We start from the raw sequence: 25,040 nt of genomic DNA, 5'->3' as shown, positions 1-25,040 counted from the left end.
ATCGACTATGTTAGCAATCTATTCTGTGTATGTATGTCTGTGTGGGCATGTCTGTGTATATGTTCTGTGCACACGTATAGAGGATGCATTAATGTCTTCTGGCTAAAGTTGTGTGTGTGAGTGTGTGAGTGTATTATAAGCATGAATGCATGTGAATATATCTATTCTAAACCTCCAAACTCCCAAACTCCACCCCAAAACCACAGGGCCGATGACGAACCTCATATTTCCCAGCCCCTGGGCTATGTATGTATATGTGTGCTTGTGTGTGTGTGTGTGTGTGTGTGTGTGTGTGTGTGTACAATACCTGAGGGGACTTGTGGGATCTCCAGCTGTACTGGTGACTGTGGAGGCTGGCAAGCAGCACGTTCTCATCTGTGTCCACCTGGCCAAAGCGCAGTGTCTCGTGGGTGTCGTTACAGATCACATAGTGGCTGTAGACCAGCTCCTCAGCTTCTGGGTTCTCATTCTGGGAGAAAACAGAGGTAGGAGGTATTGGTGGAGGGATGGAAGAGGAGGAGAAGGAAGAGACATAGGAAAGAAAGCTTGTGAATAAAAAAGAAAGCCGATACTTTCAGCAGGTGTGTATGTTTATGGTGGGAGTATAATGCACAGTATGTGTGTAGTGTGTGTATAAGCACATACGCAGGTGTCAACAATGCATGTATTCTCAATCTGAAAAATGCAGATCTTAGAGGTGCAGCTGTCAGCCAGTAGGAGAAAGACATGAATGATATCATCTGTGGGAGCAACACAACCTCAACAGGGGAGTGAATCATATCAGTCTGACAGCTATCCAGGCTGAAGCAGCTTACACTGGCCTTCAGGGCCAAACCTACCCCCCGGTCCCACATAAAACTTCCAGGAGGCTTCTCTCTTTAGAAAAATTTCAACTTTTACACATGCTTTTTGAGGAGCTAAATGTTTGTCATTGGTGAGGTAAACAGGCTTAGAGATGTCAACTCATTTCAAATCGCGACTCAGTTTGTATGCATGGTTTTTCCTAATATTTTCTCAACGCTCAGAACAAAGTGGGCCTTTAAGTAGGCATTCCTGTTCATAAGAGTCATCAATATAATGTGGTTTGTGAGGAGAAAACAATATAGTGGAGTCCGGGCCACCTACAGCAATGGGTCAATGAGAAAGCTTCGCAGAAAACTCAAGTCATGTGAGTCGTTCAGGGATGCTATCCACTCTTACGTCACTTTGCATGCAAGAGCGAAGAGCTCTCTGGCCTGCTATTGAAAACACTGGTTTAACAGGGAGAAGGGAGTGTGTCAATTCTCCTGCATACAGGAATTCAAGTAAACTATTTCAAAACAGCACATAGTGTGCATGCGAGTTGGATAGCGAGTGCATGGGTGCAAGTGTATGTGTAAGTTTCAGTTGAGCTCGTTCCAAAGGCTCTTAGGCCCTGATGGGATCTCTCCTGTGTACCCCTCCCTAAATACTGACGCACATGACTGTGGTTCAAAAAGCTTCTCAATAACTACTCAACTATCCCAACAAAGAAGGACCCCAGCCTGCTGTGTACTTTTAAATGGCAGGGGGTTGATGGTTGATGGTTAAAAGAGGCTGGCAGTAAAAGCTCAGAATCTGACTGCCAAGCACGTTCAGGGTCCTGGGGTTGTTGATGCTATTGAAAACGGATGGGAAAGTTTACACCATTAAAAAGAACACTTGATGATAGATGTGTGTGAGAGAGAGAGGTAGAGAGAGCAAAATATAGATGGGACAGCTGCGACAGTGGGTTCAAATCCATTTCCAGTTTTATAGTGGAACACTATCTGTGCTCCCTTTCGAATCTGACACTGCGATTTACAAACTTCCTGCTGCCATCTTAAGATGCCATTGCTAAGCCCACTCTTTGATGGTATCGTATTTCCGCAACGATTCATGAGGCCACATGATACACACATCAGAAAAGCTTCCTGCAGTTATCATAATCACTCTGTATATCCAGGGATTTTAAGTGGACAAACATTAGGACAAAGATATTTAAACAGTCAACACATCTTCCTTGTTAAAGAGCACAAGATGGCAGCTTCTTCTTCAGACGAAGTCCTACCAGGAATCAAAGTATCCATTTCGCTAATCCACCCGGATAATATTACCTTCATTTTCACAGAGTGTAGCCCAGATCTGCATGGTAGAGTGGCACATATATAAATGGCAAGGTACAGTAAAATGTCTGGAAAACAGATTGTAAATAACGACACCCAGGCAAGAGAAATGCTCATGAAACAGGACACGATGGAGGAGATAGTGAAACCTGTAAAAGGGGCCCAATGAAACAATAATCAGATCTAAAATCACCTACATATTCCTCTATAGATGACCCTCACCCACACATCTGCTACAAACAGGAACCTGATCTCTCTCTATCACTTTCTTTCCGGTTGCAAAGGAAAGGAGAGAATCATCAGTACATGGGAGGAACAGGGGGAAAAAAATAACAGGAGGAAAATTCCTGTTGTCTCAATTGCACATGTAACAGCCTGTGAACGTTCTGTGAGAAAGCAGAGTGTGTAAATACTACTGGGCTTTTGTGTGGCTTTCCACCAAAGCCACTTCCCTGGGGTTAGGGGCTGGGGGGAGCAAAGATTGAAAGTGGGGCTGGGGACCGAGAATTGAAAATGGAGGCATGGGACCTGAGGTTAGTGTGGTGGGGAACTGAGGTTGGGGCCATATGGGGCTATCAAGTAGTTGATGCAAAAGGAGAAGAAATTCAAAAGTAAATAAGGTATTCTATATTAATTTTGCTTTTATCTTCTGAATCAAGGAACCCTCTAAAATGTATAATAGTAGTTTTACCTAACTCTTATTTCAGTTTTACATATAACAGAATTGTTGGCGTTTAATTTGGCCTTAAGTCTAAACTACCTAGCTGGAGTCAGAACTTTGCCCCTTGAAGGTTGGTATCAAATCAAAGCAGTGCAGTAGTGCTAAGGAAGAAGAGGTGAGCCTGCTGGCTGGGGGACATGCTGACTATCTTATCTTATATCTTATGACTGCCAGAGAGGCCTTGGTGATATTATCATGGATACAAGAGCAGTCCATGTTACCATGACGACAACTGTATATAATAATGTATTTTGGCCATATGAGAATAAATTACAACCATATACCAAAAAGCGTCTTTTATTTCTATTTACTGATATGCATCTGGAAGTGCTCCAGCTGTTCTGGTTGTGGTGGTCTGGTATGGCCATGCCAGGGTTGTGAGGTTTCAATTGTGTGGTAGTTGAGGAATCTTCTCCACGGTTCAATGCCGACCCTACAGGCCACATCACAACAGGCCTGCCTGCCAGCCTTGACACCAGGAAACATGAAAATCACTGAAACAATTACACACGTTGGGATACATCCTTCTGTTGCGGAAGGACAGAGCCTGTTAGCATTTCCAACTGCTTGTAATTACGTTTTCAATTAGGATCAAGTTTTTCTGTGCATGGACAATGTGTGCATGAGTGTGTCTGGAATGTAAGCCGGATCAAAGATACGTTTTAGCTTTACTGGGCGGCCCTTTACATCCATCCCTATAGTGCACCGCATCACCAGACGGCGTGTGCTGACAGTAATCGCACCCATACAAGGTTTTCTCGCCACGTACAAGATTTTCTTTAAGTGAAAACCCTAAAAAACGAAACAATATTCCATGAATGAACTGATCACAACTTTCTCTGAAGTGGACTAAATATTTACGAGGAGCATTTCCTACAGAACCAGCCTTTTGTACTTGACCTCTATCTACCCCCTACTCCAGAACTACCATACTCACATGCTGCACATTTGCCTTATAATTATGGTGTGTTTTTTCCTTGTGTTCAGCAAAGTGGTAAAGGCTGGAGGTAGTTAAAAGGTTCTGTACCAGTTACAAGGCTGCTGCTGTTTAGACCAATCAAGACAATACAACAGCCTTAATCATTTTATGAATCAATCCCATACCACTGAACATCCAAGTGCAGCCTTCAGGGTTTGTGCTTGAGTGTCTGTCTGCCCTGGAAGACAGACGGACTGTGTAATGTACAAGTGAGGAAGGATATTCTGTGTGCGTTTGTGTGTGTGAGCATTGTGTTCCTTTATTTTGGGTCTCCAGATACTGGGCAAAGATGGCATTCAAAATGCCAAACATATCACCCAATCAGTATCAGAAAGGTCTTGGCTAAGAGCATACGGCCAACTCATAACCTAACTAATCATGCTTGGCATGTTGGGTAAAGCCCACCATGGATACCAACATGTTCAAAACACTCCAGTAATGCTGCAATATGACTATTCATTGCAACACCACCAACGCTCTAAAGTCTTATTTATGGCTAAATTAACCAGCAGAAATAGGGAACATTCTCTAGCTTGAGCTACATGATCCAATGATGAAGCCATGGGTCAATTACGACCCATCATCCAATACGGTCGGTTTAATGCTTATGATGAGTCAACGATGCCACTGGGTGAAAACAAAAGTATTAAACCTCTAGCCAGAACAATCATTTTATAGTGGATTTCTATACAGCTTGTTTAATTTTATTTTCCACAGGTAAAAGACCACAGCTGTTCCTAGAAAAACATGGGCTATTATTTCTCTCACCTGGCAGTGAGAGTCTGCATGCATGTAAAACCACGAGAGTACCTCACGTCTCCAGAGGCCAGTATATGAGTCAGCACAGCCACAGCTGAGCAGAGCAGAGCCATGATAGGGCATACAAAGCCAGAGGGGCCAGGGTGTGTGTGCGTGTGTGTATGTAGTAGACAAGTGGGTGGAGGACTGGGGCCAGATGAAGTCTTGGCAGGTGTCACCACTCAAGTTTTACCGTGTTTTCATGGGCATCACTTCACACACAAATATCCTGGCTACCAGAGGCAGTGCTGAGAGCTGAGAACTGAGAGATGACGAGGACCATAGGCCTAGAAGCTCAAGAACAGACACACCGTAGCCTCTTACTCAGAGTTTACAGCAAACTGAAAGGCAGCTCCATCCTGCAAATTTTATTACCACTGGCACACAACTGAAACCATTCTCATGAAATCCATTTTGTTGTGAGTTTGTTTAGCTGATACTCCATCTGGGACAAAAGACCGTCTTTCAGTTTATTCTCTAAATGTACATTTTCTATAGCTTTCCTCTATAGATTTACGAGTCCTTGGCTCCAAATGTGCTGTAATAGCTATATGCAAGTGCTGGTGATCAAACAACAGGGCAAATCCCTTGTTACGTTAAATGTCTGAATGTATCCTTCTATTTAAATGTACAAGTTAATAAGTCATCTTCCAATATCACTGATTATTTTGGTCACTTCAAATGCACTTCCACACGCAACAGTTTAAAAATAGCCTGTCTACATTTTCATGCAAGAAATCAATACCATGTTTTGCATCTGACATTAGGCCTACATGGGGTTATTTAAAAAAAGAAATTGAAAGACAACTTCAGCCTTCAGGACCTTTAACATGCTCCATTATTCCAACCCTCTGAAAGCAACATAAACAATCTTCAAGAATTAAATAAAATAATGAATAAATACAATAATGTAAAATAATTATCATTAACAATGTGCCTGATTTTTGTAAGTCAGTTCATGGAGTGAATACTTAAATGTATTGTTTGGAGTGCTGTTAAATAAAAAGCGCGCTGCAGTCTAAACCTTACCTGTTTCCAGCTGAGCAGGGCAGTGTCAACAGTGTGAATGGCATACTGGCTGATATTGAGGAACACCGGGTCCACAAACACGTTCACATCCAATGTGGTGTTCTGAGGGCAGCAGGCGGCCGTAGCCTCACCCTGAAACATGCAAGAAATTAGTTTCTAAATTGTTTTCACATTTCAGAGTAAACGCTTCGAATCAAAATGTGGAGACAGATGTGAAACCAATATATCTAGCTGAGCTCTACCTGTAGTACACAAGGCTGGAGGAGCTGAAGGTGTGTTAGGTTTCGGTACTCCAGCAGCTTGCAGTCTAGCTGGGTGGAAAAGCTGAACTCCTGACACTGACGTGGTCCATTGCTCCACTGGCGTAGGAAGACCCTTGGCTCCCGAGTACCAATCACAATGAACTCCTGCTCCTGAGGTAACTTCCTGTCTGGCAGGAAGGGACGAAGTTGTCGAGATGGAACTGGAGGAGAGAGACACAGCATCCACATTTAGTCAAGTCGTGTCAAACAATACTGAATGTAAGGTAATTAAAGGGAACGAACACTGGCTCTGTATTTTTCCTGAACTAACAAAATACAAAGGAAATCTGAATCCTCTGTCTCACAGTTAGACTTCAATGCCTCTAAATTAACCTAATACTCAAACCTAATAATTAATGTGTGTACTGTGTATTGCTGTGTCCTACCTGTGCCCAGCTGTTCTAGGTGGTGGCAGAGGTGAATGTCCAGCTGTGCTAGTTGTAGGGAAACACCCAGAGATGGGACAAACCAGGGTGCAAAGCAGGAGTCCACTCGGGTGCAGGCTGCCAACGCAATTGGAGATACCAACTGATCGCAGGGCAGTTGGGACCCACACTCACTGTCCGAACTGCAGGGAAAGGGGAGATATGGTTAAAAATAAACAGACTGAGACGTTTTTCTGCAAGTAAACAAAAAATAAACAAACTCTGAAAACACTAAAAATACAAAGAAATAAAGACAAATTAACTGAGGGCACTCTGTGAATATGAGACTACTTCAGATGGAAATAATAATGGAGAAAAATTAGTACTATACGACTCTAATTCAGCATTTGACAGCTTTAAGGGAAAAACTAGCAAACGATTATTGATTTTCTATCAAACTTTGTTTTGCAATATCAAAAGCATGAGCACAGCTGTGGAATAATTGCCAGAAAAAGTCTACTCACTAATTAAAACAGTCTGATCTTTATTTGTAGCTGAATGCTTTTGTCTCTTGCCCAGCATTTTACAAATTGTGTGACGTTCTCATCAGAAATCAACAATGAGACAAATGCTGCAAAGGAATGAAAAGAGACAACAATATGGAGAGGGCCTCCTCACTGTCCGAGGTTGTGAGTTTAGGTACAAATTTTTTCTGCCGCAGTTTCCAAGAGAACCTCTCCATGGACATTAATTGCATGTCATGGTTGATGATGTTGAATGGAAGGTAATTGAAGTGAATGACCATTTGCTCTGTAATTTGCTGCTACCATGATCCACCATAAAAACTCTAGCAGGAAACGCTCAAGACCTGAAAAATGCTGGTGCAGCAGAGTGCTCCTTAAAAAGATAAGCATCATATGTTGACAATTTTCATTACTTCCAGTTGGCAGGGCAGCCAAGTTATTTTTCTAGTGGAAACTAAAGTAAGGCAGATGAAACGAACGAGTAAGGAAAGGGGAATCAATTTTGATCAAAAAAGACAAATAATTTAAACATAAAGGAAATGTAGTGTTTGGAGTATGATTGTAATGAAACACAGATGTATATTTTGCTTTACACTGTATCTGGTACTGTAGAGTTTTTTCTCCGTTTCTTCTCTTACATGTTTTCTCATTCCTCCCTTTTTGCTCCTCTGGAGCTCTCTAAGCCACACAGAATGTGGGCTTGGCAATTCTCTTCCACTAAAAGTTCCTTAAGTCCCGAGAGGAAGTAAAATGGGGGGAGAGAGTAAATTAAGATGGGGAAGGAATGAGAAAAAGTCAGAAAAAAATGAAAAATGGGTGAAGCACAGAAGATGTAACAGGATGCCGGGTGAGACATGGGAGAGATGAAGAGAGGAAGCAGTGGTAGCGAGAAGAAAGGAGTAAAAGCATGCTCTTTGAGGTGTTACAGCGCTTGGCAGGCCCAGTCTAACCCATCCCATCCCGACTCAACCCAGCCCAACCCAGGCCAGGCCTAGGAACTTATGAGCCAACCCAAAGGGGGCTTTACTCCTCTTGCTTCCCCTCGATTAGATACACTCAAGGTAAGCAGGAAGGAATCCGGATGGGCCCTGACAGGCACTTGGTGTGCTGGGAAATCTCATTAGGCCGATCTGAACGCCTTCCAAGCCCGCTCCCTGCTCCTGCACACCAGATGTGGGGCGAGGGACACATTGCTAGCTCTTTGTGCTCGGCGGCCTGGGTGCGCTCTCTCTCTGCTTTCCCTCCCACCGGACTGCACAACTACTGCAGATCCACACACACACATCGCTGTGTAGACACACACGCACTGTCTCAGATACAAGCTCGGCTGTACAGGCGTACTTACAGATCCCTACAAGCACAAAAAAACAGCGTGAGACAGTAAGATAAAATATAGAATTTTTCCTGACCTCTGTTCATCTCCTCCCTCTCCGTTATTATTGAGCACTATCCTCCACAGGTCTGAGGCCACCAGCTCCTTCTGCTGGTCGGTGAGGCTGAGGCTGGGCAGCTGCAGTTGGCAGGCACTGCTCTCTGAAAGGCTGAACTCCCGGTATGCAACAAAGGCCTGCTGGAGCTCGTCCCAGTACTCTAGGCTGCATGGTACCTGGAAGGAAAGACATAGTAAACAACTGACACATGTAACCTCCAAATATGTATTTTATTTTGGCTTGTATGTGCCTCTCTATCCATCTTAGGGACAGTCTCAAATGCCCTTAACAGTAAAGGCCTTGTGGTAATCTAACTACTTATTCAAAAATGTGCCTGTAAGGTGCCTATAAGGACAGACTACATAAATGGAGTATACACGTTGTTCAGTGCTGTTTATTTTAGTGCAGCAAACACAGTAGGAATGGTAGACAATGTCAAAGAGGTTAACACCTCACCCCTGTACTCTTGCTGATGCAAATCTTCATTAAACATCTGCAGGTCAAACAAACCATTTCCCTCCACACATAGATTTAGACTGTTTCTGAACAAGGTATGTGCCTCTGCTCACCAGTCAACAATGGCTTAATTCCAGTGTTTACTTGGATGAAATCACTTGGGCACAAATGTCTGTCACCATTATTTTTTCCTTGCCTCATATTTTCCACACAGCCGGCTGCTGACAACTATTGAACACAGACTAAAAATGATCACAGATATTTGTTTTCTCCTCGAGAAAGCTTGGAGGAAACGTGCAGGAATGGCTCTCTGTGAGACTTCATGAGGAGTCAAAGACACCAAAGACATAACCAAAATGCTTCTTTGCATCCCTTTGGGTTGCCTTATAGGGTTACACTGAGTTCTGCATGCACTGAAACAAATTTGGTAACAAATGGTTATTGTTGCTGTTGAATATACCAAATATGCATCAGGAACATGCATGAAAACGTCTTTATGTTATGGTTTTGCTGTAAAAATCATACTGTTTTCTACCCGTGTATCAGATATTCCTATCTTAAGGTGATGGCTTTGCTCCATCCGATGACAGCATTTTATTGAGTGTTTTTATATCCCCCACTTAGTCTCCTCTACAGATGGACACAAGTGGTGTCTTACTGTTGTATCCCTCAGATGTTCTTTACTTTAACTTAAGGCTCCAGTTCAAACAAGCAGGCTATTGTAACCCCCTCAGTGTAACCCTGATTACTCATCAGCAGTAGGATTACTGTAAGGCTTTGTTATTGCACAACAGGTACTACTTCAGTCCTGTGGATCCCCAGTTACACATAAAGTATTAAGCAACTGCAGTGGTCTGCTAATCATCAAGCATTGATACTTTACTGACCCTTTCAAGACAAGGGGAATCCCTGCCTTAGGGAAGGAATGAGCAAGTGACTTTTTTATACAACCTTGATTTTTACTCACTTCAGACAAACCAAATCTTTAATTTCTCGTCTAGTTGGAAAAAACTATAACACTGACCGCAGACCACCAACGCAGCAAGACTACAACTCATCTCCATAACAACGCTGCATGACCACAGCATAACTAAACACCAGGCAACTGGGTGCTACGAGACAGCCATTAGCATTGAAGTCCTGGAGCTGTTTCTCACACTGAATAACAATCAGGTTATGTGAGTGTTCTCACATTATGTGATGACTGGTAGGGCTCCATTCATTCCTTTCACATTGTGCCAAAATTAGCATAAATGTGTCTGGTGCTCCTGTGTGAACTAAAACAGGTTCTCGGGTTCCCTCGACCACCTGCACAACTCGGCTACTGATGGATCAGAGGTGGCAGGGAGCTCTTTGTAGCACACCTGAACGATGCCAGGCAGTCATAAATGTGTGTGTGTGTGTGTTGTGTACATTGTTGAACATACACTGTACACTGCACATGTGTCTGTGACAATCCAATTGTTTACCGGAGGTACAAAACGTCCTGGACGATTACCAAACTCACAGAACTGTCAACAAGTTGGCACGTGGGTATGTGAAAAGCTTTGGGCTGACAAAATGTGTTTGTATGTGTCTGTGCATTCATGTGCCCGTGAATTGTGTGGGACTGTACTGTTGGGGAGGAATGCATGAGGTAACTGCAGCTTACATCATATATGAAATGCCACACAGGTTTTCCTGGAATCAGCTTCTCATAATTGTACCTGACAGAGTGGTGCACCCGAAACCCCAACGCTGAGCCACCAGAGCGGAAACTCACTGAATCTCCACCGAGAATTCCCAGAACTGCGTTGCTAAAACACAGAGGGTGTTTTTTTTTCACCTGTGATATTCTATACACATGACGGCATGCAGAAATGAATATGTGAGGTACATATATGGTATAGTGGAATACATTTGCATGGTTGAATTTGCGTCATGTTCCCATTGACTTGTAGCCCTGGCCTTGGAGGAGAGTGGAGATGAAATCGATAACGAGTTCAAAAAATGTTATACGGATGATGGAAAAGGAAAGAAAAAAATGAAATACATTTTTGTTGAGTTGGACGTCTGGCACTGGCTTTTGGGAGGAGAAGGCACCTGTGTATATGTCGAATGGATTGTGTATATGTGTTCAAGAAAAAGAGTATGTATAATTGTACGTATGAAAGACAATATGCGTGTATACACGTGTGTATACACAGGTGTGCGTATGTATGTGAGTGCAAGATACAGCCTGGGCAGTGTTGGTTTCCGCTGCCTGATTGTGTGTGTACCTTATCTGATAAACAACATGTAACTGTGAATAGCTGACATTCCCTTGGCTGGATGGGTCCAATCTGTGCTTTCTTCAAACGCAAGACAAAGAAGGATTGGCAGCTAGACCTCTGGACATATCAGCCGAAGGGTTATCTTGAATGTTATCATAATTCTTGAGTCAAGGTTCCATTTTGGAGACGGTTCAATACCTGGAGAGTGAAGCTGAAGACTTTTCAATTAGTTTAATTATTCAAAACTATTTACAAATATATTCAAATCCAGGACTGTTGGCAGCATTGTGTATATACAGATCTGATTTCCATTCCTGTCACCCACCTCTGTTTCTGCCAAACCACAAACTACTACTCTGCATGGATATACGTTTCATTGACTGACTGACTGACCGATCACAGTCTCTCAAGACGGCAAACTAAAGCAAATACACAACACACAGAAATGATTTCAACTTCCATGATCAACCCAGGTGCGATCACTGCTAAAGTTCAAGTATGTCTCTGCAACTGAAGACTCCCCTAGCTCCCTCTGAGGCCGTGGCTGCTGACATCCACAGCCTTCTCTGCCATTACTCTTATTAACAATATCAACACTGCTATTAGGTCTTCTGTTATTTCACTGATGCCTATATGTCTAAAACTTCCACTGCTAGCTACCTCTTATCAGCCAGCTGACAAATTGAATTGACATCGGATTGAGCAAATGTTTATTCAGGAAATGTAATGAAAATTGTTCTGAAAATGACTCCTGCTATGCTGTCTCAGGTGGGCTAATATACGTTAACATTAATCAGTGTGGAAAATCAGGAATAAGCCCATGCTGAGATCTTCATGCTTAACTTTTTTTTGTTTTCCCTCTGTAATGCCAAACTTTTAAAAAGGGGGATTGCAGTTTTGGTGGATGAGGTGTAAAAACTCCAGATCAAATTAACCACATGGACAGCCTTTTATTTTTATAGTGCATTAGCTGTGACTAATGCAGGACTGCTTGAGCGCTGTCCCACTAAAATAATAGTTGTCTTGGCTAAAATACACTCTTTCTGGTTCAATGTGTCGCTCTGAAATGAAATACCCTACTGACTCCCCTCAGATTCTAACCCCCTACAAAAGCCTGCATATTTTTACTAATTGGAGAAAAAGAATGCATCAATAAAAACGGCTAGCTGTGAATGGGACGCTGTTGGTGGACCTGTGTTTCTCATAATAACAACAATGACAGAAACAACAGCTGCAGGAGCGGTTATGGCTGAAGGTTGCCGGTTCATCTCAGGCCACAGAGGTTTTATGATATCGGTCGCAGGCCAGCAGGAACGTGATGGCAGTGCAGAGCCCTGCTGGTACATGAAAGGCTATCCCACGGTGCCATGCACGAAAGCAACAGCAGGGGAGCAGATGGTGTGATGTTTGTCTGAAAAAGTCAGAGTGATTTGGGCAACTGCCCAAACAGCGAGTGCATAATCAAATTGATACATTTGAATATTAAGGAAAGCTAGCATTAGCAAAAGACAAATGTGAATGTAAATGAGAACAGAATGTGTTCCATTCGTCCATTTCACTATATGAGGCTGAACTCAAGCTGGTGATCTCTGCTTAAACAAAGTAAATTTCCTCCTCCTGCTCCCCTGGTCTGGGGTCAGGCTGAATCATAGCTCCTGTGTTTACTCCCTGTTTCTCAGGCTTCAGAACCCCACAGACAAACGAGCGGGATGGAAAAACAGCAATAAGGACACCTGCTTATGATTCAGAGAACTGGACCACACGGCGGCGAGAAGGTGAGAATGAGTCACCTTCCTCTCTCCTTCTATCCCTTCCTCACTTGAGCTCTACAGGTGGGAGCCTGTGGATGCTCCGTCAGAGATCTGTCGTTTTTCAGCTGCCCCCCCCCCATCTCACTCTCCTTCTACTGTATGTAAAAACAGCACAGAAAGCAAGTTGACTTTGAGTAATGGAAGGAGGTTTGAATTCCCCCTCTGAGATACTGGAACCAGTTGGGAAACCACAACTATTTAAATGCAGGAAATCTTGATTTTATAAAATGTTAATATGATCTGCTCTGGGGACAAGCGAGCAGAATGGCTCAGAGCAAGAACCCCCCCACCCCACCTTCATCTATTCAGCGGAGTGGAGACAGGGAGCAAAAGAAAAGATGAGGGGGGGCGTGTGACATAAGGAGGCAGAAGAAAGAGAAGGAGAGGAGGAATAGAATGAGAAAATGGAGAAAATGTGGAAAAGACCCACTTTTATTTTGTTCACCTCACATGATCCTTTTCACGCTCCACCTGCTGGTAAACAGCCCTAAATTGGAAAAACGTTACTCCCTAAATGACAGAGAGGAATGACAAGACAATTTAATGTTAAATATCACTCTTTCTTTTCTCCTTATTTCTTTTTTCTTTCCCTATGCCTCTCACTTTCCATTTCTCAAAATCTATCAGCCTCCATCTCCGTGTGGCCACATGGTAATTTTAGAGGCCTGAGAAATTATGACTGCCTTCTTTCTCTTTCCTGCTCTCTCTCCCCCTCTCTCTCTCTCTCTCTCCGCACACTCAAGATGTAAAGTAAATGAAATTCCTTTGGAACAGAAACTGAGCCATTACTGTTTTTTGGATTTTTATGGCTGCATTTCCGTTCTCTGTAGCTGGACTTTCTTTCTGGTCTTGCGAGGAATAAAAAATGAATTAATTGAGACTTTTGAAGTTTTGTAGAAAGGAAAGCATAATCCTTGTCTGCCAGAGGCTGAAATGAATTCAATCTGGGATCACAATGACTTTGGCTAATGACCAAAAGGTCCTGTTCAAATAACCCCACGAACCAAACTCCTCGCCTCACACACACACACACACAACTGCCTTAATACTACGTGAGTGTTTGCACAAAAATATGAGGTAAGAGAGGCTGTGTAACATATCAGTAAACGGATCCAATGTCTTATAATTACTTTACAATCACTCCTTTCAAAAAAATCCATGATATATGATACCGTTTTTAGCAGTGTTGACAAAATGCCTCAGAGTAGCTTTCAACAATGGATTTAAACCAGTTTAACATAAACATTTTGTAAGTGATGTTTTTCATTAATGTTACCAATAATAACTTTGTTAACATATCCACTGCTATAGCTGTCCAAGTGTTCTATTGCAGACATGCCTGCTGCAGGGCCTGGCCAGGGTATTTACATGGATGTCACAGTAACACAAGCAGCAGAATTAGATTGACTCCCGACCTATGACTCACTTAAGGCTTGTACAGTGGTTTCTATGAGTGCAAGTCTCATTTCTCCTCCAAATAAATGCCAACTAATTTTGCAAAACTGTTTTTATAGCTGTCAATAACAATGATACTTAGCATTTATTGCGAGTATGTGAGTGAGTGAGTGAGTGTCTCACCCCACTGCATCTCATCCCCACATGAAGTGGTTTCAGTAATAGTTGGGTGCTCAGAGCCTCCTCTTTTCACCACTTCCCCAGTGGAAGTCTCATCACCTGATTCCTTTTAACAGACTTGTCAGAAGAGACAGGACCATGCCAGATGTCACGAGAAATGTGGGGAAGAAGATGTGGAAACCACATGTTCATCAACCACTAGTTCCACATCTCCTGCTGTGTAATACACACTCACACTCACACAAATACTGTATGTCTACAGTCACAGACATCCATTTTTAGGCAAAGATATGGATACAGTGCCGAGACCTATCTATCTCCTCTCTGACATTTGATATACCAATGTCAAAAGTGTATGACAGATTGTAAATACATGTGAATCATGTGAACATGACATGCTGAAATATGTCTGCCAGCTTGTTGTGTCTCCTGTCACCCCTCCATCTGCCCCTTGTTTCATCAGCTCATGAAGGATCATCTCTCTCCCCTGGACGAAAGAAAGTGTATTTTCACACAGATCCTCTTACACAGATGCTCCTGTATGCACCACAGAAGACACCACCTCCCTCTGTGACCATCTATCTCCATCCTTCTTGACTCTCCTCTCACTCCGTGTCTGTTAACCTCTCTCTCTTCATTCCCGTCAGCCTACTTACTCCCATTAACCACCCTCTCCCAATTCAAACTCTGTCTATTCCTCTAACCCTCCCTCCTCTACAAACACCAGCTCCCTCTGTTCTCTATTGTAACTCAATATGCGGCCAATCAGCAAGAGGCTTTGGAATTTTGCTCATTACAGACTTTACAGCTGCAGAGCCTCGCAGGGAAGCCAGACATGTGCAGCACCTTCCAATATCTTGTCTCTTCTGGGCCGGCATAAACATACGGAAGAAAACATCTGTACTGTAGGTGAAATGGCTGTGGGAGTCCAGGAAGGAATTTGAGAGATAAAGGGAGGAAATTGGGAGATGAGAAACCTATGCTGCAGATGGAGGAAAGAGGCAGAGGAAAGAAAGAGGAAAGGTAACCTAACCCTAACCCTTGAAAAAAATTAACTAAAAAGTCTGTTGAAATGCACTGGGGATGTAATAATACTTAATATTGTCAATCAATTAGTGAGAAATACTTAAAAAGGAACGAGAACAATCTATTTGCTCAGGAACATGATTGGGTTAAGCTTAGCTTACAGGGTGACAAAAATAATTTTTGCATATTGTATTATCAGAAATTCCACTCCTGATCAAATGTCAAAAAACAAGAGTCTGAGCTATTGTAGCTACGACAGTCTCAGGCAGCTATACAGTACCTAAAAATAGCATATTTATGCTTAGGAAAAAAAGAAATTATGGAGGAGGATGTAAAAGAACGTGATTTGGGAACCGACTTGCCTTCGAGGATGATAAGCTGGAAAGCGAGGCGGAGGGAAAGAAAGGCGGAGGATGAGTGATTGGAGGAAAAGTGGGATGTCCTGTCTCCCACTGAGGCCCTGTAGACTCAGTAGCTGCTACAGCCTGCCAAATTATAACCTCATCTGGGCTTGGAGACACCTGGCTACTCACACCAGAGCATGCAAGATGACTTCCACAGATGTCTGACCATGTATTACATGTTTGGAGGGACAGCAGGGGTCTCTGTCATTCAATAACACATAGGGTATGGGAGTTCTCATGACTCATGTCATGGGAATTATAATGACATGCAGCCCAAGACAGTTTATTTCTCTTTCATTGCAGGTGATGTTAAGCAGAGAGATGTGTGGATTCTTTTCTCAGTTTATGCCTCTTTCACGATCTTTATAGTGGCAGGACTCGTGTGGACCACAGCACATTCTGATACGAATGATGAATAAAACATTTGGTTGCTGAACACATTACCACTCCTTGCTTCCTTGGAGTTTCCATATTTATTCACAATGTGCTGTGTGTTAGGTTGAGGAAGAATTTTCAGAGTACTGATAGAGACAGAGGAGTATAAAGAGCACCTGGGACTTTGTTTATCCCCGACTCTGGAGTATAACATGTTAACATTTTTTCTAATCAAGAGATATGTGTTTCAGTCTCTACCTGCAGGACGTCTCCCAGGTCGGCAGTGCTGATCTCAGGGTCCTCTGTGGTGTTGAAAGGGACAGGAGTTATCCTGACAAAGGTAAGGACGCGGGGCTCAGGGTACCTCCACAGCATCACACCAGGACTTTCCTCCGTCTCGCTGTAGAACACCACCTCATGGGGTCCTGGCAGTCTCTGGGAAGCTGTAGGGAAAGAAGAATGGACAATAGTATTAGAATAACTTAACAAAAACAAGGCTTATGCTGTGCTTTATAAGAGACCATAAAAAGGGAAAAGATATTGGTGAGGTGCTAAGAAAATAAGAAAAGGAGATGAGGAGAATAGTTGACAGGAAACCAAAAAAAGAGGAAAAACAGATAAAGTACAATAGCTGGCTGGAATAAATACAGACTAGAAAACAGAGGATAAACTGATTAGATTACCAGTTTACTGCACCACTGTCTTCTGGCACCATAAAAAACACCACTACTACATAAAGTTTCATAACAAAAATCCTGTTTAAAAGGCTTAACTGCCCCCCTTAAACATTTTCAGATGCTTTCTGAATTCTGATTCTAATGAGGAATGAAAGATAGTGTGTCAATCTTTTCACATTACGCAATTAACCTTTTATGGCAGAAAAACAAAGTCAAAAAACAGACAAAACAGCTAACTTTGCCTGTTGCTGTGATGTTTTTATGGTTATTTCTACTATGGAATCTAAACCCTCCAAAACAATATCTCCAAAAAAGAGCACTGTAGATGTTTCCACGCTCTCAGAATGTTTATATGTGTAAGAAGCTGCATATAAACAAAGTGGCTGAGTAAACATTTTTGCTATTGAGTAAACAGCCATTGATTGGACCATGCCAAGCACCTGCAAAAGCTGGATAACACTGGATCTAAACTTCTGAGTGGTGTTTGACTTAAGTCGCTGCTGCTGTTTGGGATTCAAGTCCTTTGGAAAAATGTTTATTTGAAAAAAACAGTCAAGCAGAGAACTGCTGCTTTGTTTAGCCCCTGGGGGTAAAAACAGAGTGTCTCTTTGCAGAAAACACATTTCAGGGGGCAGAAAAATCTGTCTGTGGCTAATTTTTCCCTTTATGTGAAGCGGTGAGTCGCCCACTTGAAGGTGGACGACGTATTGTTCTTTTGAGAAAAGGGTGGATGACAGAAAAAGGACACTTTCTTGAGGTTTTGGTCTCAATCGAGTTAGCTTGAACTTAGAGAAAGTGAGAGACGAGGACAGAGACTCCTTCTACCCTTCCCTTCATCCATCTTTCATCTCCTTCTCTGTCCATCTATCCCATCCATCCCTGTGTCAGGCCCCGGGGGGCCACTCGCTGTTCTCTGCACTCGGGGACCCGGTTTTCTCTGGCTGTTGACAACATGTTGCCGACAGATTGTGCTCTCTGTTCTAGTTCACTACTGTACGTTCTCCTGCTTCAGCCAGCATATTAAATGCATCAAAGACCAGTGGAACAGTGCAACAAACAAAGACTCAACCACAGCTGACAGAGTGGACGGCTGGTCTCCAGCCAGAGAGAAGTTTGATCCTCTGTGTATAATGTTCCTGTGTGTGTCTGTGTGTGTGCATACAGAGGACAGCACACACAAAGCACAAAGAGAGGGAATAAACAGCATGTTACTCAGAGTGGAACCAGGCAGACATGTCCGATGAAACCTCTTTCCACAGTGGGCTTTGATCTGACTTTGATTTAAGGCAATGTGTATCTTAAGTGACATCTCACTTTGGCACAGAGGTTCTTTTTTCAGTTAGCACAAACTCAGTTATAGGAGTTTTTGAATGATTGACGATGGTAACTGTTCATCCTATGTATTTGGGGACCAGTGCTTACCACTGTTCCATCCATTTTGGAAACCTTGTCAAGAAATAAGCAGGAAAAAGTTATGTCCACGTAATATCATTTTACTCTGACTCCTGGATAATGCTCTTCAAAAAGCAGTTTTGTCTGTTTGCCATGACTGCAACCAATGTCAGCTGATAAAGAAAAACAGCTATTCATTTTTGGGAGTGTGGGCTACTGCTGAATATCTCCAGCTGTTCTCTGAAATGTTCCACAAAGTAATCATGTCATTAGAAAGAGGATTAGTGTACATATTAGAGTATAGGTACCTAGATGTAAGCCTGGCTGCACTATCAGCATAAACATTCACCTGAATCCTGGATGTACTGAAAATGCCCTGTACGCAGGTCATCTGAGCTGTGCTCTGTCCGAGGAGAGAGAGAGCCTGGAGAGGGAGGTGGCTGGGCGTGGCAGGCCTTGCCCTTGGAACTGCTATCAGTCGAATCCCCTCTCTGGAGGTTTAGGTACACCTGTAGGTGCTCTTCCACCAGCTTCAGGCAGTTCAGATGTTCCTGGCCCCAGAACACCTGTCAAGAAGGAAGCAGAGGGGGTAAGATGGTAGAGGAGACAGAGGCCAACGGGGTAGGAATTGAAAGCAAAAGAGTAATATAGGGGAAGAAAAGACAGAAAACTGAAGAACAGACGGTGATAATAAAAAAGCTAGACGGTCACACAGACTCACAGCTGATGCATAAATACCTACGTTGACGATTATTTAACATTCTTTTCCAAAACAGGAGAAGAAGTAGTCAGGGTTACCCTCGTCATCACCCCTTCACATCCTTTCTAACATTACCCAGCACAACCTTACATCCTCCTCACTTACCCGCGGCATTCCCCTTCCCGTGCTCCATCAAAGCAGTTCTGCCTGGGGTTTGGACTAAGGACCAGGAATCTCTGAGTCAAAAACTCTTCACACATGGAGCTGCCTGCCTGCTTGCCCGCTACTCACTAGCTTGCATGGGTGGGTTATGACTAAACTCCAAAAACAGGAAAATTTGGGGATTTTTTTTAAGAGAGCACTAGAAGAAGGAATCGGAAGGAATTCCGGTGGTTTTTGTACAGCACTTGATTAAAACACCACAAACGCCAATATTTACAGAGGGAAATGTATGGTTACGTATTAAGTGTTGAGTTGCGAGTCATGTTTCTGTTAATGGGCACGCAATAAAACCTTTAAAGGAACCATTGAATGTGGGGGAGGGGTAGGGGGGGGTTCCCCCGGAGAACTAATGTGGAATAATACATTAGTAATAATGCATTCAGTTGGTCACATAAAAAGGGACTTTTCAGTGTGGATGTTATGTAACATCTCAAAGGAAAAAAGGCACACATAAGCTATAACCCCCCCTAAAAATAGGCTTATAATATTCCACCACTTAACCAGGAGATGTGACTCAAATCGAACGAAATTACGACATGAAATTCATACGGTCACCGCTTCAACTGCAAAGAGGACAGAAGCCGTGGCAGGCTGGAATAGGAACAGCAGATTTAAGAGGAGTGTGATGAGCTGTGCCTGTAGGTGCCAGCTTATGAATGCAGTGAGGATTAATTTTGAAACCAAATTCACTCAAGCTGAAATAACGTTTAAGTGAGCATGGCCTCATGATCCGAGGCTGTTCTTCAGCTGAAACAGCCTCACTCAAAAGCCCAGGTTTAAGTGTCCTTGAGGAAGATACTCAATTCTAACCAGGTGCAGAAGTGCTGATCTGACCCTGACCTCTAGAAACTGTAGCTATGCATGGTGATAAATCTCGTGATCGAGGATGCTGAATTGATGCCACAGCTATACAAACCTGCAGCAGGCCTCCCTTCAGGTCCAAAAGCAGTTTAGGGGGGCCGGGCTCAGGACCGGGGCTGCCACTGTGCCGACACCACCGAGCCTCCAGGGAGGTGCTGCAGGAGAACGGTCCCAGCAGGAGACGGCTTCGGTCCTTCAGACCCGTTCTCACCAACGCATCTTGTAGCTCCAGCTGCACAGACGCAGCCTGAACTGCATCTAGGAGGAAAGAAGGAGTAACAATGACTGGCATGTAGAGAACAGGGTGGAACTACAGAGGGAAAACAGAAGGTAAATGATATGTCACAAACATTTGGACTATGATGAGGAAAAATATCTTGTCAATAATATCCTTTGTGGTTTGTGGATAAAGTTGGAGGGGCCACAAATTTATAGATTACACATTGGAAATAGAGAAAAGAGAGTTCAAAAAGATGAGAAAGATGTCTAAAATAAATACTTCTTCAAAGTGAAATATTGATATCCCTAATTATGTATAAAAAATAACACAGTTCATTGATGCAGGTGTAAGTTAGCCTGATGAAACTGAAACACATAAACAATTTAAAAAAAAAAAGAACAACTTCAAAATTCAGTTGCACGAATGCCTCAACTATGTTGTTCAACTATGCCAGTCTGGCTATGTGATATCAAAGGCAAACATACTGTGGAAATATACCAACCACATCTCTGGCCTCCAAACTATCACACTCATTTGATGTTTATAACAAACACTTGGCTCTCTGAAAAAGGAAAGCATGATTTTTCCTCTTTAACCATTATGTGCATACTGTATGTTACTGCCTTTGCCTTCATGTTTCTTAATGGATGGACTGATGACTAATGAAATCTACCAATTTCATTTTAAGTGGGAGAGAATGTACTAGACGGTGTCTTTAATCATACTGTTACAGCCAGTTGCTAGAGTGATGTCTAACATTGTATTTGAGTCTGAGGTTATAAACAGCAACAACAACATGCAACCATCATAATAACAAGAACAGATGTGACACTTGAAGAAAGGTGTTCCGGCGTCATGGTTACACCAATCTGAACCTGTTTAGACTCAAGTTCAAACTCAATGTTTCTGTGATTTGGTAACTAAAAGGTTTAGCAGACATGATGACAGTGTGAAAACTGATGAGATCCAGACAGAAGAGCCAAACACCCACTCATCCTGAAAGAACTAAAAGTAGCAAATTTAATAAGGACAGCATTCTCTGTCCTTTCCATTAAAACAGAGATGTGTCACTGTGGTCACAGGCTGTCCTGAACCCTTCTGGTGCCATAAATCAGTGGACTGAAACCCCCTCTGCTAGTTGTTGACATGGGAGGGCTGATCTGGTCAGTTAAAGCTGCAGCAGCAGCAGCCCATTTGGAAACCTCTATAGTAGATGACTAATAATGCCCTGAGAAATGGCTCTTTAAACACGTCTTTTAACTCTAGAAATTCTCACTCCAGTCCTCTTGGCTGTAAGTCTGGGAAAGTAAAAGAAAACAGCGGCACACCTGTTTCAGTCCCTAACTATAAGTTATGTATTGTATTCCCTATTATTTATTAATTTGACCTTTAAAATTTCAACAGCAGTACAGATCCACATTTTAAAAGATATGCTTGACTGTCACATTAAATACAATAACGCAATAATACAATAGTGATGTTTTAACACTGTAAAATGCTTTTGTGCTGTATCTCTAAAACAGACCAAGATGTACCTGAAAATACCCAGAAGTTACACCATGGATACGTAAACGGTCATAAAACGGGCTTGTCCTTTAACTCTACATACAACAGAATATGTATTTAACTCTTAAGTGTTGGTTATGAGACGTGCCAGTTTCACAAATATGCCAAATGTATGTAGCGTTTTATACAAAAAACAAGTTTTGCCTATTTATTATTCAGTCGTTTGACACAAACGTTTGACTGCACTGTGCTTAGGGTTCACTTGGGGTAACGCAGGATAGATGGAAAGGCACATGAAGGGAGTGGGGGAGGAGGTGATAAATGAAGAGACAAACAGATATAGACATGGAGGGAGGGAGACAGTGTGAGATACGGAACCAGAGAGTGTGAGAGAGTGTAGCGAGCGAGTTATGATATGATGAAGATACAACACACACACGCGCACTCACATCTTTTCAGGCTTAGTAAACTGACTCAGGAACATCTTATTCAACATTAGAGCCCAATAACACAACGGGGGGGTTCCAATGAAAGAGGGCTTCTCTTGCATGAATCATTCTAGGGGAAATATTATACTAGGATGACTCATTTCTCCAAGGAAAGACATTGTTGATATAAGTTGGCAGTTTACCTGCTAATATCTTCTGGTGTTGCGGCGCAGAGAGGGCTGTTAGAGATTACTTACTGAACTGTGGACATCGGGTTTATTTTCATGGCTAGGATTTATTAGACAGCACACGGGAACTCCCAAACTGGCTTGTTAAATGGAGAATCTTTCATTCACACACAAGTATAAAAGGAGACACAAGCACATAAGTGCAGAGACAAACTCACAACATATAAAACTATAAAGCCAAATGTCTGCATACATACACTTGTTAATGCAGATGAGCAACCATGCACACCCAGGTGGACACGTGGAAGCAAATACACCCACATACACATAATGCATATCAAAGCATTCAGTCCTGTCTCACCATGCGTCATTTACAGCCCAGCTGACCGCAGCATCCTGGTGTTTCAGCCAGCAGAAACAGCCAGCACTCTTAATAATCACCCTAATTGGGAGTGGTTTTAATGAGGGGGGATCCCTTTCTTTCTTCATCTCTAACTCCATTCTTCCATCCTGGCTGAATAATAGTCAGAGGCACATTTCTCCATGATCTCTCTATCCCCACACACTGTACCGTGTGACCATATTACTGCTATGTAGGTTCGTCTCCAGAGATGTGTCAGCAGACAGCCCAAAGACATTACACTGCTGAGCTGTGAAGTGCTGCCATAAGCAGGGAGGAGAAGGGGGAAAAAAAGGGAGGTGGTAAAGTACTGGAGGATGAGGCAGGCGGCACCTGTGTGCCTGTGTTTGCCTACATAGACTATGTACAATGTTTAAAGATCACAAGTAAAACCACGTAAAAATGAGGAGAATGAAATGCTTTATGATGGGAATCAAGAATAAAATAGCAGCAGCAGCTTTTTGGAGTTTTGACCTTAAACACACACAAGAGAGCTGAAAAATATTAGAGACCAGTGAACAGACGGTAACCATCCAGTCTCCATCTGTAAAGATGTTTAAACCTGGGCCTTGTTTTTACATATTTTGGGTTCAAAATGACTGGTAGGTACAAAAAGCGTAGGAATTGGTCCAGTGGATCGTCTCCACCGGCAGCCAAGAATGGAGAGGAGTGCGAACAAACTACAGTAGCTGTAATGTAATCCTTCAGGGCAACTGTGCCAGATCAAAGTATGTCTAATAAAAGTGCTTGGTTTTTCCACTGACTGGCTAAGATTGTTAGTGTCTGACAACAATATAGAGAGGATCCCTAGAGACAGATCTGTAGATCTTTACTGTTTAACTGGACATAGCCAATATAATGCTCAGTTCAAAGACACCAGACTCCATTGACAAAAACAGCAGTTTTACATGGTAGATGCTGGTGTACCGCCGTCTTGATCAGTTTGTTTGTTTGTGTTAATGTGTGACTTTGTCGTTTAAAAGGGTCAGTTAGGACATAACAACATATTTGTGTAACACTTAATAATATCAGCATCTCCTCCTGCGAGGTAAAATTGGTGTTGTCAATAGCAGTGCCCTAAAGTTTTTGTACCTACCAGCTATTTTAAACCCCAAATATGGAAAAAATAGTGCTCAGGTTTAAAAATACCAGTGTTATCCTTTAATCCAGCTCGGGCACCTTATGTGAAAAACACATAAACACAGATACACATGTGTACAAAGAGCTTTCACAGAAACCAGACAGAATAAAACAGGGATAAACAACAATATTGTCTTATGCCACACACGCACACACGCACACACGCACACACACAGAGTCGTGTTTGCATCACTTTGCAGGACATTACATTGACTTACATTCATTTCCTGGAGACTTACCGTAACCCTAACCATAACCACTACTTGCCTAAACCTTAACCTAACCCTAACCTTAAACCAAGTCTTTACCCTAGAATTTAATGATGTGCATTATGGGGAGTTGCATTTTATCCCAAAAAAGGAAGGCAAGTCCCCACAATGTGACTGTGTAAACAGATTTATATCCCCACAACGTGAGTAATACACGATAAACACACACATACACACAGACACAGACACTGGAGTAAATAGGCAGCTGTTGTTGTGGAGGTATTTGAGGTGGCTCCACTTTATGAATTTGGGGTTTAAAAAACTGGCTGAGATGGAAATGAATGAAATAGATCCTGGCATATGAAAACAGCGATGATACACAGACACAAACGCACGCAGACACAGACATTTTTATACTTTAACTGTTTGTGTTCGCAGTTTCACAAAAACATAAACAGTAAATTATGCAGTATAATCATTTGGTAGTTGACACTGCGGTACTTTTCCAAGTCAACAATACCACCATTTAGCCTTAATTAATGGTACAGACAGCAATGGCCTCTACAAAAATGATCACTGCAGGCACCCAGCAGTACCATGACAGTACGTCAATGTTTTCCTTAGGCATCTCTGACATCTGCAAGCCCCTCAGAACCAATCAGTGGAAGTCATTTAAACAGCCACAGACTCGCCACAGTAAAAACACTCATAACAAAGCTGTGAGACAGCATCAAACAGAGGCTGACACATTGTAACCTGTGTGAGGAGCACTGTCTGCAAACACACACACCCATACACTAACACACAAAAAAGACACAAAAGAAAAAACACAAAAGAATATGCGCATTTACTGCATTTACAAATACTTTTAAAAACTAGCACAATATCAAAAACCCCAAAATACACACACTTTGTATGTGATCAGTT

At 42.5% G+C, this 25,040-nt stretch overlaps 1 protein-coding gene across 1 annotated transcript in view; it reads right to left on the bottom strand.

Moving 5' to 3' along the window:
* LOC139205776 (intermembrane lipid transfer protein VPS13B-like) overlaps nt 1-25,040 on the bottom strand; it is a 309,322-nt gene that overhangs the window by 45,270 nt on the left and 239,012 nt on the right. Inside the window, exons 39-46 of the mRNA XM_070836087.1 lie at nt 20,078-20,280; nt 18,589-18,805; nt 16,429-16,613; nt 8,251-8,447; nt 6,339-6,520; nt 5,893-6,113; nt 5,651-5,782; nt 308-469 (exon numbers count right to left, since the gene is read on the bottom strand). Coding sequence (XP_070692188.1) covers nt 308-469; nt 5,651-5,782; nt 5,893-6,113; nt 6,339-6,520; nt 8,251-8,447; nt 16,429-16,613; nt 18,589-18,805; nt 20,078-20,280 — 1,499 coding nt within the window. The remainder of the gene's footprint in view (nt 1-307; nt 470-5,650; nt 5,783-5,892; nt 6,114-6,338; nt 6,521-8,250; nt 8,448-16,428; nt 16,614-18,588; nt 18,806-20,077; nt 20,281-25,040) is intronic.

The sequence above is a fragment of the Pempheris klunzingeri genome, chromosome 8 (genome assembly GCF_042242105.1).
Source record: "Pempheris klunzingeri isolate RE-2024b chromosome 8, fPemKlu1.hap1, whole genome shotgun sequence".
Taxonomy (NCBI): Eukaryota; Metazoa; Chordata; class Actinopteri; order Acropomatiformes; family Pempheridae; genus Pempheris; species Pempheris klunzingeri.
Note: the sequence above shows the minus strand (reverse complement) of the source record. Positions and strands in the feature narration are given on the sequence as shown.